The sequence below is a fragment of the Pseudorasbora parva genome, chromosome 22 (assembly GCF_024679245.1).
Source record: "Pseudorasbora parva isolate DD20220531a chromosome 22, ASM2467924v1, whole genome shotgun sequence".
Taxonomy (NCBI): Eukaryota; Metazoa; Chordata; class Actinopteri; order Cypriniformes; family Gobionidae; genus Pseudorasbora; species Pseudorasbora parva.
Window position 1 is genome coordinate 26,691,646 of NC_090193.1, and position 21,624 is coordinate 26,713,269.

The 21,624-nt window shown below is 39.8% G+C and overlaps 1 protein-coding gene across 4 annotated transcripts in view; it reads right to left on the minus strand.

Moving 5' to 3' along the window:
- foxj3 (forkhead box J3) overlaps positions 1 to 21,624 on the minus strand; it is a 126,909-nt gene that overhangs the window by 50,873 nt on the left and 54,412 nt on the right. For all 4 annotated transcript variants that reach the window (XM_067430823.1, XM_067430821.1, XM_067430822.1 and 1 more), the window contains exon 2: positions 14,303 to 14,738. In XM_067430823.1, the coding sequence (XP_067286924.1) occupies positions 14,303 to 14,623 (321 nt within the window). In that variant the 5' untranslated portion in view covers positions 14,624 to 14,738. The remainder of the gene's footprint in view (positions 1 to 14,302; positions 14,739 to 21,624) is intronic.

The following is a 21,624-nucleotide window of genomic DNA, read 5'->3' on the forward strand; positions in this document are numbered from 1 at the left end:
GGTGAATTGTCGTATAAGCGCCACCTACTGTCAGAGGGTGCATTTGTATTTCCATTCAGTCCATCCAGATATGTTTTATGTAGCATAATGTCACAAATCTACATAAATAAGGTTTAATAATTAACTTAATTATTAAAAAATAATATATTAAATATAATTATTAATTATTATTTTATTATATTATAGGAATACAATTATATTTTAAGATGCCAATTACATACTGTGAAAAACGTATTGCAATATCACATTGTATCTTATTTTAGCTCCACATTTAGGATGCTCAAAATATGCAACAACAAAAAAAACCCCACTTAAGTATTCACTAGTGTTTTAGATTGTAAAAGCATGTAAAAGCTCACAAAATGGGAACAAGCCTGACCATGTAAGGGTCACCAGCAAACCCAGAGTTTGGAACGGCCGCTGTGCACAAGTGGCTGATGAAGCGGCGACAGAAGAGCATCCTCAGCACCACTAGCGAACACAGCACTCGTGCACTGCAGCTGCGAGAGCCGCCATTAATATTACAGGTGCTTAAAGCTCCATCCAGTCAATAACCACTATTACAGCCAATAGAGCTAATGAGGGGAGCAGAGGTGACCATCCAGTTCCCATATGCACAATGCAGCACAATCTCTCCACACTACTGGAAGACGGGCTGTTATGTGAACACTTCATTGTGCTAGTGGCCTACAATCAGCACGATCAGATCAACGGAATACAACTGTTCAAGTCAATGTCGACAATTAGGCTCTTTGAAAACAAAATCGATCTGCTAGAGGCTCTAACAGTGGTGAAACAGCACTGCACACTTCCAAGAAAAGGCTAAAAAAAAAAAGACTCTGGAGAGGCTGTTTTGGCAAACCAAGAGAAACTCAGCATTCATCTATAACTGCGGACTGACACAAGAATCCCTCACACAACAGAGGCAGTCAATCAATCAACAAAAGCGCACAGCAGACACGGTGAAGAGGGTGCCGAGGGTGGACAGGGACCTGTCTTTTACACCTTTATCCATCTGAAGCTCGTACACCGACTTACCCTTCAGGCAACACTCTCCTTTAAACTGCAGTCGAGAAAACAAAAAAAGCAGATTCTTTGTGCTTTGACAAAGAAAGGGGTAAAAATTACTCAAGTTTCCCATTTGTATTCAACTTAACACCGATCCAAAAGTCACAACCCTCCTATAGAGTCCATTAGCAAAGTTAATGTAAAACTGTCAAGCACAACGACCCATAAATAATACATTGCTGAGGTGAGGAAAGGCCGGGTACCCTTCTGCTCACCACCGTCCCTCTAGTCAGACACTCCAGCCCTCTACAAGGCCACATTAATTGTCTAATTCAGAGGCAATTAGTTGGCAGTGAGAGGTTATGGCCTTGCAGCCAGCTGGCCCTGATAAGGAGGACAGAGGCTAGAGGGGCGGCAACCAGCAGCAGTAGTTCTGCCCGTCTCTCTCTTCCCCCACGACCAGTCTGCCTGCTGACCACACTCTCTCCACTGCTACAGGCAGCCCATGCCACCTTCAAAAGAAAGACGATTGCGTATACACCATGGCTGCATATTTTATCAAGACTTTTCAGGGACATGAAAAGTATTTTGGGCACTTAAATCATGCTTAAGAAGAACTGTATAAATCACTGCCATACAATAGAATTAATAAAATCTATCTAAAAAATAAAATCTACAAATAAAGGATGATGTGTTGCAATATACTGTAAAACTATTCACCTAACTAGTGGACAATGTAGTGACCAAAAGTGGTATTTACTGTATTTACTATCTGAGAGGCTAAAGCCCAAGTATACTTCGGCTGACTAACTTTTTCACTTGGAGCACAATGGCCCCCAACTGAAAATTTTAGGGGCGCAAAATCAACATGCTAACCAAATCTACTAATTTCCACTATATTACAAATAAATATTTTTTGGTTAAATGGTGCGTAATGTAACTTTCATCATCAGGAGGGTTCGTGGACGTCCACATAACCAGTCCATGTGCAGACCAATTTTTAGACGTGCGTTTACAACAGCGTATGCGCAAGACAGACAGAAGAGTGTGGAAAGGGCGATTCAAAAACAACAAGCTTGAAACAGCAGGAGAACACTAGCGTGGATGCCAGCCGAACTCAGCCCCCCGCCCACAACATTTGAGCTCGGGCAGTTTGGTCTGGACTTGATCCATAGAGGAGTAGTTATGCCTGAACAGAAAATGTTCAGACCAATGAAATTATCAGGGCGGGTTTTAGACGATGATGGACAAATAATAAACAGTAACGTAATCATCCACGTCATCAAAGGAGCTTGGGTTGAATTTGTTAATCCTAAATGGAAAACTTTTTCGTATATGCATTTACCTTCACTATTATGCACAGAAATGATGATTGTGTTGGTAAGTACCCTGTGTATCCTTAAAATCTTTTTTTACAACACCAGCAAAGATCGTTTACACTCCTCTTTTTCTTCTAACGTTACGTGGCAAGGTTGGCTGCTAAAATTTGCATTTCTGAGTCTATATATCACATAATTGAGGTCGCTTCAATTTGCGGACATTGAAAACAACCCTCAGGAAAAGCGCAGACTTGGCAACACAGTGCAGTTGAGTTCTGTTGACATTTGACAACTAACGATATGCGTCGCTCCGTTGCTCTGATTGGTTGTAGGTCTATCCAATTTTGTTCGGATAAAACACGCCCATAATTACAGCCGAGTGGAGCAGTCTCAGACTCATATTCTGACTAGAATTGAGTATGACGACGTCAGGCTAGGAAAACACTACAATGAACGGCGAATGTGATGAGCGTTTATGCAAAGTTTGTGCATTGTTGTTTCTTCTGAACTAATGTTGCAATGGTTGATCCACTACATTTCTTCTTCCTGCCAAATGAATGTCCTGTTGATGACACAACTCTGTGCTGATCTCCGATGTCTGATAGAGATTTTTTTTTTTTACTAAACACTAACTGACATCCGCGGTTGAGTATACTTTGAAGACTGTGCGGACATGACTGCATGCAAGACGCATCCGGACGAAGAAACTGAAGTATACCCGGGGCTTAATAGTTTCAGGGAAAAATATTAGGAAAAAACAAAAAAACAAAAGTATAATTTCTGACACTGGCCTAATGCCCTTTTCCTTCACATTCACACAGGTGTCCTATCAGTGTAACACAGGTATAGTCATTACATTAGACATTAACTATTGACATCTTATATTAATATTTGACAATCAGAAAGTGTTTGTATGTTTTAATTATGAACATTTAAACGAATTCTATTTAAAACATTTACATCTTTAAATGCCACTTGGCTTGATGATATGCAATCACAGAAATCCATTACGTCCTTAGTGTCTAAATATATATATTTTTTGGGGGGTGGGGGAGCCTACTGTATGTACATTCCTACCTAAAGTTTTCTTCAAATTAAGATGGAAAAAGTGTATTGAGAGCACTGACACTGATGAATAGGCAATCATGAGTGAGGAATTAATGTGTCATATCCATGGCTGCTATGACCTGCGATTATAGAGAGTGATGCAAAGATGCTGGAGCTTTGCCTGTCAATGGCTGTGGGACAGGAAGACAGCGTTGATTCCTGGCATCTCATCCATCACTGATTGTGCTCCAATGCTAGGAGGCAGTGCCATTCTCCTCTCTTGAGTAAAGGGTAAATTCTGTAAGGACATATTGCCCGTGGATACACAAATACTGTAGTGACAAACTAATGATGATACCAGGCATGTGAAGTGAATTTTCTAATCTCAAGATGATTATAGAAATTGGGTTTCTGGCAAAAAATGAAATAAATAATCCAAAAGACACACATTGCTTTGAAGCAGAGATCTTGTAATTTCTGCTGTTTCCTAGTGGGAATTTAAGTCAAAGGGGGGAAAAAAACAGGCACGGGATCAAAAAAGCCCGGTCTAACTCATTAGACCTCAAAGTCCTGGCCTTCCCAGCTACCAGTACAGACAAACCAAAGTCACCCAAAAGCCAGATAGTAAAAGCATGGAGCTCAATGACATTTTCGATGTGGGAGCTCTATGTGAAGTCCCTGGGCAGTGTGCCATATCCTTAGTGACACCACACACATGGTGCCACTCTGTCTGCAGCTCCTGCCTGCTAAAACCATGTCAGATGGGCATAAAATGAGATGAAACATTTCTGCCATGGCACATTTCCTATTGTTAAAACTCAGCATTGTACTGGTAATGCCTTGGCAGGCCTTCTTAATCTTTAAATTTCTGTCTTCGAAAAAAGACTTGACAAGAAGGGTCAGGTTTGCTAAAGAGAAAGCAAAGTAACTGAGCAGCTTACGGATAATTACTTCAAAATGCAAGTACTATTGTGTATGGCTGTGCTGCGTTTGCAGGCGTTCTGGAAGAGGTGCTACTCATGCAAATTTCTACGCCAGTTAACTCAATCTGCCGTTACAATGGGTCTTCATACTCAACTGTTTACATTAACATAGACACACAATTTCATTCACAAAAACAAGTAGACAGAGGATATACTGTCATGTATATGAATCAAATTCTTAGAAATTGTATTTAAATGTGAAAATTGTAAAAACTATACATCTATACTATACGTATCACCATCATCATCATCAACTATATGTAATTTGTCAAGCTTTGACAAAACTTGATATATTTGTGTATATATATATATATATATATATATATATATATATATATATATATATATATAAATCTTATTAAAAAGGTGTGCGGGTGTCATTATGTAAGAATTGCATTCATATATTTTTTAATAATTGAAAAATACAAAAATAAGCATTACTGTCAGTAGCCTCTTTCACACAGCAAATCTGGTAAATTACCATAAAATGACCAGAATGACTTTACCGGCAAATACCCAAAAATGCTGTTCACATAAGGAACAACGTTCAAGCTTTTTACCATTAAGAGACCATTTACACATCAGAACCAAAATACTGGGTATTTCTGTGACGTCAGTCATCGGAAGTGTCACAGCGTTGCCTTCATTCTCCCGCATGAGGAGAAGAGTAAATGTTTTTTGATGTTTTGAGTAACGGACGTCTGAAAACACGACACACATAATAGTATCCAATTGCAGAGCCGCAGCATTGATGAATAGAAAAGAAGGCTGGGTCTTGAGCTCAACACACTGAAAAAGCTGCGAGATGTGGCACAACAGACAAAGATATCCATCTAACTCTTATTTGAATAGCACTATTAAAAAGCAGTGGAGCTTACTGTAGTGATGTTACATATGACACTGAAGCTTCAAACCGTGTATCCAGTATGCAGCACAATTTCTCATGATGCTCCCATACAAGAGCACGTATTGTTTTTAGAGAAGCACATGAGCCAAAAAAAGTCACATGAATGCTCCAATTTGCATGTCATTATGCCAAACGTTAAAGAGGACCTATTATGCAAAATGTACTATTATAAGGTGTTTGAACACAGATGTGTGTGTAAACAACCAGCCTATAATAGTAAAAATCCACCCAATACTTTTTTTTATAATTCCCATCAATCATTATCAATCTCTCATAACACACCGTTTCATAATTCCCCCTAATCCTACATAAGAATAGGGAAACCCTGTCCATGACTGTTGATGATCTGCTCTCTTAGCATAGACAACAGCGAGAAGCACAGAGGCCGCCAATTCTGTTTACTCGCTGTATCACCTAGCTAGAGTATTACAATGTCTGTGCCAAAAAAACTGCTGGATGTACCAACAAACATACGAGTTTCCATAGACTCGAGCATTCGAGCCACATCATGGACATCATGGTTAAATTTCATTTTTGAAGAACGTCAGTAAAATGTTATATATTTGCGCAAATGATTTCACACATGACTACTTCAACAACAAGGGTCAGTACAACGCTGGATTTTTGAAAAAGTTGTTTCTAAAGGATGGGTCGAAACCAACATGCTTCGTAATCAAACTTAATATTCAGAACAAAGTAAGAATGGCACTTCATGTTTTGTGAATGCTAGAAAAATGGGGGGAGCCGCAGCTAATTTGCATTTTAACGCTCACACCCAAAAAGGGGCAAATTTAACAATCTATAATAAATGATCTGGCGGTATTTCCCCACATTTTGAGGACACCAGAGATTTATATTACAGAAATCTAAACATTTAGCTTTTACAAGTTACTAGTTTCTACATGGTGAATGGCACATTTTACACCACATAGGGGATAAGGAACGATTCAGACTGTGAATATGCTTTGACGTTTGACGTCAATGTCACACAAACTGCGGCACCACGCACACAGTCTGCTCCGGTCCAGAGACACGTTAGCACAGAGTAAGTAAAAACCATAAGAACTTTAAGATTCATCCCAAAGCAGACCTCTTACATCAGCACATTTGGAAATCACCTGGTCTCAGAACTGTAATCTCAATTCTGCGTTCACACGGCACCATAACGTTAACTTACTGGTAACGTTACAACTTCCCTTATTGGTAAATTGCCAGAACTGATTAACTGGTATTCATGAAAATGATCTACAACTTATCTTTTATGGGTAATTTACCAGTAAAGACTGTATGTGTGAAATGGGATATCGACTATAACATCTGCAATGTAAAAGATCTGCACTTCCTTTAAATAACAGTTCTATAGGAACATTGGACCACTTTAATTATAGACAATTCATTATCTCAAAAAAATGACCAGGAGGCTTAAAAGAGAGAAGAGGAAAATCCATCACACACAATTAATTTAAATAAAATCAGAGACCAAGAAAACCTTTTTTCAAAGTGAACTGCCCAACCATTTATGAAAATTACAATTTCATTTTTTTCTTCTTTGCATAATGCCTGCAGCAGCGACAGACAGTCCTACTCCAGCTTAAGCAGATTTCAGAGAGTAGATTCGGAGTTAAAGGCAGATTCCAAGGACCAGACTCTATTTATAGCATGCGCAAATTCATCATGGCTCAGCGCCTCTCTCTTGGGGCCAAATCACAGCAGCAATGAGAGGCCATGTTCAGGTCATCCCAGACTCAATTAATAAAGAGCTGGGCATCCTCACCAGAATGAGGGAAGCTGCTGACTTGTTTAAAGGCAGGCATGATAACCGTGCTAAAGAATTTGTTTTATTTTTTTGTATAAAGTGGTTTAAAGAGAAAGGAAAAACAAGTGTCTTAAGCAGAATATGGCAATTAACTTCTGTGGGGGAGGAGAGAAAAACCTACGTAAATGGAAATATGAAAACAGGAAGTTGAGCAATAAGGTACGAGAGGATAAGCAACCCCTCAAGTGGTGACTATATTCAAAATAAAGCATGCCCTTGAAATCCTTATACAAAGCAGTAAAAAAAATTAAAATAGAGCGCAGACCTTATTGGGCCAGCATTTATTTTTTTTTAGCTATAAAACACCAACGCAGTTCAGAATCTTCAAATACTTTTAACTCCTAAGTGTCTGATGAAAAGGTAACTGATATTTTTCAAGCAATAAGAAAAGCTAAAGAGGCTGACATTTCACCTAAGTTCACCCAGCATTAAATGTTCCATGTCAGGTATTGACTTTGTGTAACAGGCCTCATTATCACTGTAGATGGGGCTGAATCAATCAATGAAGGACAAATGATTGATGTTTAGTGAGTGAAGTATAAACCTACATGGACTGTAGGGATCATGGGCTTCTTGCTGTCTGTAAATGCTTACTCACAATATTTGTATTGTACTTATTTGTATTTGTATTGTATAAAATAAGCATGGGCACGACTTCTCAAACTGACAGCAGTTACTGATCATGAAACCACATTAATAGCACAACTTGATCATTACATCATAACGTGTGGGGTTTTTTAGTGTGAGGAGGACAGCAACTTTTTTTGCAACAGACTCTAAACATCTTTTTAATGGGTGCATACACATAACATGAAACTAACTGAAACAGAAATGTATATTTCAATAGATGAAAAAATAAAAACATATCATTGCAAGCAATCCAACTTCAAAACGAAAAATAGCTGTATACCTATACTATCGTAAAAAACGTGAAAACCAGCATATTAGCAATTTAGAATGATTTCTGAAGGACCATGTAAGACTGAAGACTGGAGTAATGACTGCTGAAAATTCAGCTATGCCATCACAGGAATAAACTACATTTTATCTCAAAACAGGAAACCGTTATACACGCAAATAATATACAAAATATTACTGTTCGACTGTTTTGATCAAATAAATGCAGCCTTAGAAACCTTTAAAATATAATAAACTTAAAAAAAACATAACCCCAAATGTTTGAACAGTACAGTACAGAGACTAAAAATCTCTCCCTAGAGTGTTCAAATAGCTGTTTGATCTATCTTCCAAGTACTCAAGCAGTCAAAAGTAGTGCATTCCCTTTTTTAAAAACACAAAGAAAAGATCATGACTGGTTACAGCAACACTGGTTAAAATGCTTCAAGACGTATGAAGACGTCTTCCAAGGCATTTGCCAAAGTCAACTTGCTTTGCGAGGCGTAGCGAGTGCCCTCTCTGCCAGCTTCACCTGGTGAGCCGCTACACTTTCTGCCCACCTACTCTGAGTGAGCGGCGGGATACGAGTGGGATGGGGCAAGGTGAGGCAGGTAGGCGGGCGGCCAGGCGGGAGCTTCCTGACATGAGAGCCAGCCACACAGCAGGATCAAACTGGCTACGGCATGAATCACCACCACTCCCACCACCGACACAGCCACTTCTGCTGCTGTCACAATTAAAAACACAGAGAGAGCTAGAGAGAGGCAGCGTACTAAATGTATGCAACGACACAGAACTAATAATTGCGCATTCGATTTTCAAATATGATGTATGGAAGATTACTGTATTTATAGAAAAGGAAGAAGTCTAGGGAAAAAATATATCAGGACGCCGTTTAAAAATGAAATGCCCGAACAGGTAATGATCCTGGCTGGAGGATTAAACTGAGAATCAGAGTGCGCTGAAGCAATTTTACAACTTAATATTCCAACCCCTGCATACCAAGCCTGAGTCTAGAGATAGGACGAGTGCAATACCTGTGCTTCCACATTTAAATAAAAGCATGGGGAACTGGGATTTGGGCTGTTTAGTTACTTAAGAGATAGTGTTCCCGGATTGCAAGTAAATAACGCCCTGGGGCGGCGAAGCGGTCCCCCAAATCACTTATTAGGGAAAAAAACGGTCAATCGCCCCTGGCTTCCATTATTATGTCGGCTGCCCAGCAGCGGGTGCAACCTTTGATCTGTTTAGGTTGGTGAGCATTTGCATTTCATAATGAGATCAAAGAAGAAGGTTCGGACACTCCACGAGTGCCAACAGCGTTTTTAAACAGGGCAATACTCAGAACTCGCCTACTGCATTTATCCATTTGCGCAGGCCAAAAAAGCTTTGGAGTGTCAACGGCTACGCCATTTGTGAGGAATTATGCATTTGCACACTTTTTTGCCTGCATGCAGGTGTTGAAACGGGAAAATATCATGCCGGTAGCGACAGCAGATATTCAAGAACAAACATTTCAAGCATATTTAAACTGGTTAAGATGCGAAAACTGCTCTGGATTTTCAGCGGCGCTTCAGAAGAGCAGTCTCCTGCACAATGAGATACAGACTTGGGGTTCAAAAGCGGGTAGAGCGATGACCTGAAAAGTCACACGGCCTTCCCGAAGCACTGTTGGTAAATCATAAGGGAGCAATTAGGCGAGAAAATGGCAGAAGCGCATTGTGTATTCTGAGGAGCAGCAGCCGTGGTAAAGCCATCATAAGCAGGCCTTGCTGTCACATCTGCTAGCGCCGCACGTTTTCAGAGTGCCTGATCAGATTACGGCCTGCTCTGTGGCCGGATTACAAACCTGTTGTGTAAACAGAGATTGAAAATTCTCAGCGGATAACAAGAGCTTTCGTGTGGCTTGGGTCCTCTATAATCCTCTAACATCCATACATTTAATGCTTTTAAACTGAGGTTTAGCCTGGTTGCACTCCGTTACAGCTTCTATATAAATGCTCTGAGGTCAAACAGGATGAGGATGCTGGAACACTCAAATCAGGTGGGTTGCGATGGCATTCACTTCACCAGACGCAGTTTTTGGTGTTAAAACTCAGAGGGTGACCGGGTGCTAAGCATCTTGACAGCATTAAACATCTCATCAGTGACAAGTGGGTTTGACGGGGAACAGTGAGCCTCTCAACACAATAGATGACAAATTAATGTCATTTGCTCTCTCTTTACACAGAGGTATGTGTCTTGCATGCAGAGAACTTGAGATTATGAGAACCAGACAAAGACAAGTGCTTTCAATAGTGATGGGGGATTATTTCTTGTGGTGACAGTCTAAGCAATACCTTGAATCTGTGCGGTGGCTACATAATTGAACTGTTTAATACAAATCATACACAAGAATTTGATCTTTAAGTCGAACCACTGTGTGATTGTGATATAATGCTGCCTGCAATAAACGACTTTGAAAAGCGGCATACTAAGAGAGAGAGACAAAAAAAAGAGAAATATTGAATTAACTTTAGCATTTAAAAATATTGCTCCTTACAAAAAAGTTACAAGAGACTAGGGATACTAGGATTTTTCCTACATTGAGAATTACGAGGCGGCCGACAATTTTTGTGCCATACCTGTCTGTCAACAAAACCCAGAGAGACAGTCACATGCTCAGATAAGGCCTGCGTGATAATTAAATAGTCAAAAATATATTGTCACATGATCCTTCAGCAATCATTATTATGATTTGCTGGTCACAAGTCATCTAAAGCCATTCCATAGCTGAATGTGAGGAACAGAAGAATATTTAAAATTAAAATAGTTTTTTCCTCCGTTGCGGCTGTCGATCATTTCCTGTTCAGCATTCAAATAACGTGCCCCATTCGGGTACAACAAGCACCATGGTAAAACTCTCTCCAAGATGATATATTCCCATTATTATACATGATCTGCAGACTGTTGATAAAAGGGTGTGGATCTGCATAAAATGACTATCTTGCTGGAGTTTATTTAAATTAGCTGCTTCTGAACATTGATGTTGTACTCGCTACCAGGTGACAACACAAGGACTATTAATTAGTATCACATGCACAATAACTGGAATTTAAAACTGTGATGAAAAATGATCAGTAAACTGGACAGATAGACTAGGATTTGTGCACTCAGCATCTCTTCTCTTTGAGCAATGCAACTTGTGCAGCGCTGCACGCTCTGACTCCATGTTGCTTTAAGCAAACAACAAAAGTTTAAGCAGTTGCGCTGCTTAACATTTTTGTGGAAATTGTGATACAATTTGTAAGATTCTTTGATGAATAGTTCAAAAAAAGATGACTTCATTTAAAATAGAAATCATGTAAACATCATAAATGTCTTTACTGTCTCTTTTGGTATTTGCATTCTATCAGAATAAAGTTAATTTCTTAAAGGCAAAAACAGTAGCTTTTTCCATCACCCTGCTTTTATGCATTTTGAAGTATAGCATCAGAAACAAGTGATGGAAACATCACATTTCTGGGGGTGGCAAGGGGTTAAAATCCCTTAATTCACACACACAAAAAAAGTGTACAACTCATTTTTACATACTCGCTTGAGGTGGTTTTTGATTTAAAAAAAAAAAAAAACGAAATAAATATTGTTATAATGCGAATAATGGGAGACGTAAAAGCATTTGCTGAAAAAATTCTGTCGTAGTGAACATTTAATCCCACGTGCCTAATCAGCTGTTTCCATTGATGACATTTTATTTATTGTTGGTTACTAGGTTAGTACTGTCATCCATTTGAACCACCTAATTTGCATTTATTTCGTTGTTGTTTTTTTGTGAACTTTAAAAAGATTCGCTTCACATTTGAATGGAAACCCAGCTAGTGTAAATGGAAAAAAAGGAAAAGTTCTTATAAAACAGAAATCTTATGTCAAATTTCACATTAGTGAGTTATTTTATATATTTGAAACAATACAATGTTGTGAAAAAACTAAACAAAACAAGAGACTTAAAATTCTGCCACCAACCACACACACACACAAAAAAGTTAAGTTCCTACCTTGGTGACAATTCAACTCTACCGTAACTGAATGTGCTTAAAATTAATCTGAAACGGCATATCTGTCTCCCCTAATACTGCATTAATATTTTTTGACCTTGATGAATTATCTATTCTTATTGACAGCACTTATTGATATTTCTTAAAAGCGTTGGCTAATGGAGTTCTATTGAGATGACTAAATGAGTTGCCGCCGCCTGGATTAGCCTGGTCTCATCTCTCCGGCACAGCTAGAATTATCATAGAGAACAGACGTGTGCGTGCGCTGGGTCGTAAATTCCTGCTGCCGACATCTCAGGGGGGTTGTGGAGAGATGGAGGGCGATGACTGCACACAGACCTACATTCACCCCAGCCACGCTCAGTATATGTGCAAACTCACAAATATAGCAGCGCGCACTTCAGAGACAAAGGATCTCTCTAAAATAATAGTCGACGGCGGTCGGAGTGAGATTCGCGCTCTCCTGCCTATTAAAAGCAACACTCGTATTGCTGTTATACAATTCTTAACACCAACTTCATAGCTCCGTTTTCCCATCAGTACATGATCTTCCGCCTATGAGATGCGCTTTTGCTGCAATATCCTGAAAGCCATTTTCCACATCACATAGTAGGACAGCAGCATAGCACCTCAGTCTGTCTCACACTATGCATCTAAATGCATAGCACTTTCACAGAAACTGTCCGGTATTTGATTTGAGCTATATCTTCAACCTAAAGATTTCTATAAATTAAAAATCAAAACAGAACAGAACCACATCCATTTATCTAACTTGCCATTTCTTTGTTTATAAGAACGCTAACACACTACAGAATGTATATTAGGCCCTTTGTAAATTGATAGATTGCTATATCTTTAATATAATAGCTGTAAAAATACATGATATAGAGATGGAATGTGGCAATTAACGGCCATCATTGAGAACAGCGGTGGGTCTCCTCTTTCCACGATGCTTGAGAAAAAAGGCTACATTCCAGCAAAATGGAAAGCCGTCTCCCAGTAAACGTGTCAGGGCAGCAACCTTGTACAGCGATTTCAGTGAATTCAGTGAAAAACGCAGAAATCCATTTATGTTATGTCTGTCCACCGTGCAAAATGTGTACAGGGGGAGGGGGGATTGGGGGAAAAGAAAGGCACAAAATGTGAGCACGTCTCTTGCAAGAGGATAAAAAGGGTTGTCTTAATGAGTAAAAGCACCACACCGACGACCCTCAAAGACAACCAAGATATCTGCAAACACAAATATTTTCAGTGGAAACAGCATTGTGCTTCTGAAGGGAAGAAAACTAAGAAATTGCATTGATAAATATACAAATATCCTGTTCTATAACTCACAGACAACAAAAGGGGTGGGAATTTATAAAGCCACGTTTGATCTGTTATTTTGATTTAAGTTATCAAGTAAAAACTGCATCTATAAACATTTTAAGGTGATTTTTAAACTTGCAAAATCATGTGTTGCTCTCATGTCTACATGGACATAAATATCCGTTTCACAGCAGAGCAAAATAGGGTGGTGGGTGTAAAAATATGCTCACCAACAGATAGACAGACACACACACACGCAAACACACACACAAGCGCGAACAGGGCCGCGTCTCGCACGGATATGAACCACATACATCTTGTCTGTCTGCAATAAAGCTGTGCTACCGATTCTATTGCCAATAAATGTCAACTGATTGGAAAGCTCATTCTAATATCAATTTCCATCTCCGCTCTTTAAAAGGCAATCAGCACGGCTTCATCTCTGTATATCATATGCTCCTTGAGATGGTGACACAGCAATGGCTCTCTCCAACATAATGGACTTCTATCAAGGCATCTGGCATGAATAATACAAGCCATGAAAGGGAGTTTTTTTCCTCTATGGCTTGTGTGGCTGGATCTGGCTGGGTGAATATCAACACACTTCCTTCTCACACTTGTGTCTGCAAAAAGAGCCTTTATTTTCTTGTGTCTAGAGAGACAAGATACTGTGTCAAATATTAATGGTCATAAACAGATCCGAACGGCGCTTTGCAAAATAGCAGCGTGGCTGTTGCTTTGATATTTTTGAAATGTTCCTTGGCGAGGAAAAGCAGAAAAAAAAGTCTTGACAGCATAAGAAATGAGAATAATTTCACACATTAACCTTGGCAGTCTCCTCTGACTAAATTCAGGGCTGATTTGGTACACTGATTGAATTTAAGTGGAGGGACGTCAGTCATGTGCATGCAAATGTCTCTGACGGGCAGAAAGCAAATAATGACAAATTAACTGACGCTTACAGTCAGCGTTTCGCCCCTTACCTTCCACCCGCTGCCGGCTTCCCTGTAATAGGGGAAATTGTCACAGATCCACTGGTAGATCTCGCTCAGTGTCATTTTCTTCTTTGGCGAGCTGTTGATGGCAAACGTGATGAGGCTGGCGTAGCTATACGGTGGTTTGCCGTCCTTGTGTTGCTGCACCTCTTCCTGGTCCAGTGTGGTGTTGGGGTCCAGCAGGGCACTCTTCTTAGCCATGCCCGGCCCGTGAGTGTTCTGGGCGTCTGCTTTCTGAATGGCCGCCCGCATGGTCAGCTGCGGCAGCCAGTCCATGGAGGTCAAGCTGCTCTCCAGCTCCGACGTCATGGTGGCAGGTCGAGTGTCGGCGGCTGCGGCGAAGGAGGGGTGACGATCCGTTGTGGTGAGAACGAAGGGGCTCCCTCAGATCACTGTTTTTGTTGGTGTCACTCAAAAACGAAACCTGCAGAGAAGAGCAAGAGAGGGGATCATTATATTGCCCGACACTGTCAGGATATGAGCGATCGCTTCTGAAGCGCGCCGACACTTCAATAGTTAGAACCACTCCAGCTGGAACCAATGTCATTTTAATTAGCACATTCAAGCAGGCAGCGTTTCTCTTTGGAGAGAAGCTCCAGAACAGACGCTGATCTGCAGACAAAACCCAAAAAAAAAAAAAAAAAAAGAGGAAAAAAAAACACTGAGCTGCACAGACCGGCCAAGCCGTCTGGCCCACCTCCTACCTCCGGCCTGCACCCTGCAGCTGACTCACACAACAGTAATCCGAGCCGCAAACTGAGTAAATGCAGCGGAATTGTTTTCACAACTGCCAGCCAAATGGGGGATTGGTTCACAAGAAATTCCTATTCTCCTGAGGGTAGAATAACCCTTCCTATCTACCTCTACCCTTCCCCCTCTCCACCTAGTCTGCATTGTAAACAGGCCTCAGTCATCGTCAGTGTGTGACAGGGGCTCTTTTTCCCATCTGTGGCTGCACCCTTCACTCACAAACAACTTTATGTTTTAGGCACACTGCCCTCTCAGGTTTAAAATGGCAGCAAAAGCATGAGGCTCATCCCGTCACATATGTACACGGTCAGGCGGCATAACCCATCAACTCTCTATAGAACGTTGTATTGTGTAAATGACAACACGACTGGAAATAAGGCAACAGGGGAGGTAATATCCCACATATTATTCAAACGAATCTCAGTTTAAAAATATCTCTCTCGGGCGCCCTCATTGAAATTCCTCTATAATAGTGGAAAGCAAGCACAAGCCTCTGAAATCTGATAAATGAGATGTCTATGAGGCCAGTTCTATGAGACAGACACTTTTTTCATCGTTCTGTCATTTCCATAAAGGTGAGTCATGACCCTCTAATTTAAAAGATTTTTCCCAGCATGAGGATGGGATCCTCTGATCCAGATGTATGAAGTGCAAACTTCAAATTCCAATTTAGCATCCTCTTCGTTCACATGCAGGAAATGAGTGCCTTTGGGCGCTTGTTAATTAAATTAAATCAAATCTATGCACAGTGGACTCCTCAGCATCCAAACTGCAGAAATATACTGCATCGACAAACTGAAACTGCTGCATGTTGCAACTAACAGGCAACCACCAAACATCCCAAAAGCAACGTCAGACAGGCAGCAGCAAAAACAGGCAGCAGGCAAATAAGCATTTAATGGTCAAATATATAGTAAAATCATACTTTTGGATAAGGCTGTCGGTCAAATGCATAAATGTAAATGCGATGTGATCCAGTATCTGAAGGTTAAAATGTATGACCTTAAACTAGACTACATGAGAACCATTTAACTAGTAAAACAGAAAATGCGACCATGGTAAATACTCACACTACCTTAAATATATACTCAGCCAGACGAGACAGATCCAAACCTGATATTGTGCATATACTATTCTGCGTTATTGTTAAAGTCTACCACACAAAAGGCACAAAAACATAAAACATTATAAAGCACCATAAAGTCATTCCAAATGTGTGTCCCATTTGATTAAGACAGTCACGATAAAACTCTCTCCAAGATGTTTCAATGTTCCTCTTATTATACTTGATCTGTAGACAAAGGTCTATGGTTTTGCATAAATTGACTTTAACTGGCTGGAGTTTATTGCCATTTCAAATGTTACTGTCTCCCAGGTGTCTGTTAGATCACAACACTGACTGGGAGTAGAGAGCACTATAACTGTTCTTCACGCACACAGTAACTGAAATGTGTTAAAAGAAAAGGATCAAACTATTGTATAGCTATATTACACTATGCATCAATATCACTTCCCTTTGTGCTTTGAACTATTCAATGCGAAGTGCTGCCGCTGCATGCCGTGACTCGAGCGCATCATTCTGCACATGGGATGTGCATAAGCGTTCTGTGCCGCTCTGTATTGGAGCCTTTTATATTACAATACTTTTGTGCAATATTAAAAACCTTTCTTCTTCTGTCCTATCATATGTAGCTGCTTCAATGAAAAAAATGTGCTTACAATTTAAAATAAATGTCTTTTAATTATACAGTATGCATTTATAAATATATTACATGTTTTTCATGAATGTATGAGTCATACTTTACAAAATCATGAGTCATTAATGAAGGAGGCAGTCTACCAAGTCTAATGTCTACCAAGCCATTGAAGCTATTGGTTTATTTACAGTTGTTGCACTGGTGCAAAATTATTTCATAAATAATTCACTATATTTGTGTCTGTATTCTGCTTTCCAAAGTTAGGAAAATAAGGTTTAAGTCAAGACTGATACTTTTTACTCAAAAGAATGATCCCAGTCTTCAACTTCAAAATGATTGTTTTAGTATCGGATTGGTACTTGGTATCATCTAAAACTGAATCCCAGGTATTGGAATCAATATCTGAGGCAAAAAAGCGGCTCGGACCACCCCTAATATATACTTTATAAAAATAAAAATATATATTTTTACATCAAAATATACATTGCACATACAAAAAAAACTTTTTGTTTTCAATAAAGGAGTATCTGAACTGTCTTCGTCGACTATGAACATCTATGCATTAGAAAGTATGAAGACTACGGGGGGAAAAATACAAACGCTGATGTGGCATATAAAAGAGGAGAGAATTGAATTTCTCAGAAAAACTATTAAATACTGATCAAAATAAAATAAAAAGTTAGATATCCAAAACATCAGATATAAAAAGCAGCAATAAAGTTCAAAACTTATATCAAGGTGACCAAAACAATGCTAATATAATTCCGGTGAACTTTTAAAACACACAAAACAGCTGATTAAATGCTAATTTGGACTGGTGATAAATATTTTAATATTTGTGAGGCTGCTCATGCCACGTGTGCATAATGCACAATGTATTTTAAGGCTGTGACTAATAAACTAATACAGTTCAAAAATGATAAATGATGCATGCAGAATGAGGCATTCTGTACACTTAATATTCACATCGCCATCCCACAAACCACAGAAGTATCCTTGCAATGACTCTGAATGATGAAATCTGCAGATAAAGGCTCAGGTCTCAAGCATCACCTACTTTGCTACATTGCTCTGCCATTTTGACTCCATGCACATCATGGAGAAATGCACCACAGTCAGGAATGCTGCTGTGTTAATTAGCACACCTTTGCAGTCGCAGGCAGTCAAATGCAGTCAAAATCTCCCCTCATTAACAGTGGCACCTGTACAGACGACTGAGTTACAGGCCCCACTCTGTAGAAGAGCATGCATTGACTGCGACGAACAAGGGATATGGTTGGTGGCCATTAGACACAAATCCACAGAGTTCGGCAGTTCAGCCTACTAATGCCAGTAAATCCCCAGGAATTGATTTCAACAAATGTATGTCACTGCTTTGAGAATACATTGTTGGAGCCTAGAATAATACTATCTACACCATAGAAGAAATTAGGGTAAATAAAAACGTACCCACTTAATATTAGATGGCCTTAACTACTATTATGTACTTGAATTTAAATTGATAATTTGATACAGTGCACTTTATTGGTATACATACGTTTTTACATTGCACTTAGATTTTTAAAAATATCTGCATGTAATTACATCTATTATAAATTTCTGTAGTTAGGTTTATAATTACGCTGTTGACACTTCCTTTACACCTAAACCCTTACACTTACCCATACCACCACACCTGTACCTAATTCTACTGTATCCCACCTCAATATCAGCAAAAGTATTTTGCGATAAAATAAGTACGCTGTGCTTATATTTTGTAAGTATATAGTAGTTAAGGCCACCAAAATTTAAAGTGGGACCAAAATCACTCTCATTGATTTATATAAAGCTTAAACGCCCACTGTGCCTTGAAACGCGCCGCATTATTCAATTTGTTGACGTAATTTCCCCTAAAACGGCTTCGGCTTTTAGCAGCTCCTCCCTTTTTTTGAAACAGCCAATAGCGTTTCGTTTTTTTAATATACAGTTTGAATAGAGTGCAAGAGCGGACCTTCTATGTTTGGTAAAGCCAGCAGTTTCCTCTAACACTGTTTATCATCATAATCTCCTCCATATCGCTTTGAAATGCAGCATTATGTGCAGAATTCAAATGGGTCGATATGTTTGTTGTCAGCGAGGACTCGTGCATATGATCTCATGTCTGTAGTCTAAATTCAGACCAGAGCCGTTGGGGTGTATGCGCTGAGCCGGTGCGTGAAACTAACGTGAAAACAGACTTTATTCGCCTCAAATGAAAGCATATTTACACTGAATCATTTCCTATCACATAGTGTGCTATGTGTCTTTCAGAAATTAGTAAATGTGTGTTAACAACTGACCGATTTCAGCAGCAGTTTCAGCAGCGTAGGGGACGGGCTTTAGATTCTAGAGAGCATTTTGATTGGACAGAAGATTTGACGAGAAAGTGAAGTCTGCGATGATGTCACCAAAATCTCGGATTCGTTTTAACGGAAGTGGGAGACTGTACATTTTGAATGCTTATATCTCCTAAATGCTAATTTTGTCATAGTTTTGGAACATACCAGCTTATTCATAACTTTAAGACTAACACAGTCATACTAAAAGCTAAAAAACTTAAATTTTGATTTCAGTGGACCTTTGATTAAAGATATAAATATTAGAGGTTATTATAATAAGTGGAATAACTAAAATAAGAGTAGTAAAAGTAGTAAAAAATTCCCAAAACTAAAACAAATATAACAAAGCTCAATTTAAACATGAAAAAAAAACATAAAAATGCCAAAATTCCTAAAGTTACATTTTTTTAAATAGAAAAGTAAAAGTAAATATATGGTGGTCACACAGACAAAAAGAAATTGTCTACAACAAATTACTTGTATGCACAGAACCCCTAAAGATGATTCAAATTTCAAAATTTGTGCAAAAATAATATATATATATTTTTAATTGAGAAAAGGTTTCTTGTGCACATGTGAATGTGTGTGTGTGTAAGAATCTGTGCATTGGTAGATAGGAAAGGTAGATTTTACCAATAAGACCATGTTAAAACCATAGACAGTAAAAGAAATGGACACAGCGACCCCATAGACTTCAGCGGCGAAAAGTGAAGTCGTTTAGAAGCACTCACTTCCTGATGGCCGAGCGTACTGCACCGCCTCAGACTGAGCTTGACGACGGAGATGTGACGTGAGCAACCTGTCTGACAGCTGTAAGTCTTCTAGTAGTTGTGGAAACTGAAATCTTAATCACGCTGTTTAAATGGTTTGTCCCGTTGCTTTTAGCTCACTATTGGCTTCTCCCCATTCTTCTCTCTTGAATTGATTGGACTTTATGTCTCCACATCCCCCCCGTTACCCCCTTGGTTAAAACAACTCAGAAACAGTGCAAATACTCTGAACGCTAAGATTCCTTATGATATTGATTAGCATTAAACAATGTTTGAGATATAATCCTAAATATGATCCTACTGTAAATCAAAGACAACAATTACTCGGGAGTAATATTTTTCCAAAACTCAACATCATCCGATCACAGTGTTAAAAGAGAACGTTAATTGCTTTGGCACACCATATGCTCTGTCAGACGCCGTTTCTACAAGCCAAAGTGTGAACAATAAATATTTACTTTACGGAACAAACGCGAGCAAACTTGTGTGTGTACATGGATGTGTGGATTAGTAAGCAGACTTGTGGTGGAGAAGGCCCCGTTGTGGGGGGGGGATGGTAACTTGGCTTCGGCTGAGGGGAATCACTCTCTGTGAGCTCCTTCCACAGCGCCTGAAGACCTGGCACACCGCTTCACAACAACAACAGTGATGTAACCTAGTAACAAGCCCTTGGCTTTTCTACTCCTAACCGAAACTCTGGCCATGTCTTCCATATCAACAACATTATTACACCGTGTAGAAAGGCTCGTGTTGTCTTAGCGATCATGAAAGGGAAAACAGGGAGGGGTGGGAAACACACTCACCTGCCCCAGAGTAAAAAGGAGATTCCTCATTTTTTCCAATGCCCCAGGCGATGATCTCGAGTTATTTTTGAAAACAAGTATAACTAAAATAGCAACGGCTCATTGTTGCGCCTGAATGTTGAGAGCTGTAATTGTTCGCTGCGGCCGGCCCGAATACTCATCTTCATTAAATGGAAAAGTAGGTAACAGCAACAGCTTTTAAATGTCAGTCTTCCCTCTCCATTAAAGGCTTAATGGTTGCATTGAAACCACCCCCAGGATGAGAACATTAATAACCCAGTCGTTACTCGCATTTTTAGGATGTGTCAATTATCGCTCCGCTGCGTACACTGCCAGCCGAGCGCATTGTTCGGCTTATTACAGCCTGCAGCAGATCAGGGCTTGTCACAATGAGACCGCCGCTCATCCTGGCCTATTGGATGCCAGCGCTGATCTCAGGCCTGCCAGAGAATTTCCTTTAAGGCAGCGTGCACAGGCCGGGAGATCTGAGGCGTCGGAGGAGCCCTGTTCCAGTAACGAGGTCTGGCAGATACACATTGGCCGGGGTGCTGTGTCCTCAGAGCGCCAGTCTCATTGCTTTACATGAGGGCAGAATCCCACCTCCCCGGCTCAGCAGTCTACAGGGGCTGCATGCATGTACTCCATAATTAATCTGCCAGTCACCGCAAAGTGCCACTCTGGCTGGAGAGAAATGGAGAGCTGCGCACATCCGAAACAGCTGATAATCATAAATGTGGCATCGTGTTAATGGTAGGTTAACATAAAAGCTGCAGGATTTTAAAAAGCCCCGTGGGCCAGGAATGCAGCTAAGACAAATGGACACTGAATGCGCATAAGTATTTCAGCCTAATGTGCTCGTACACAGGGAATGCGCAAACTGAAAAATGTCATTTACAAATTGTCCTAAAAAAAGAAGAAGTGAATTTTGAAATT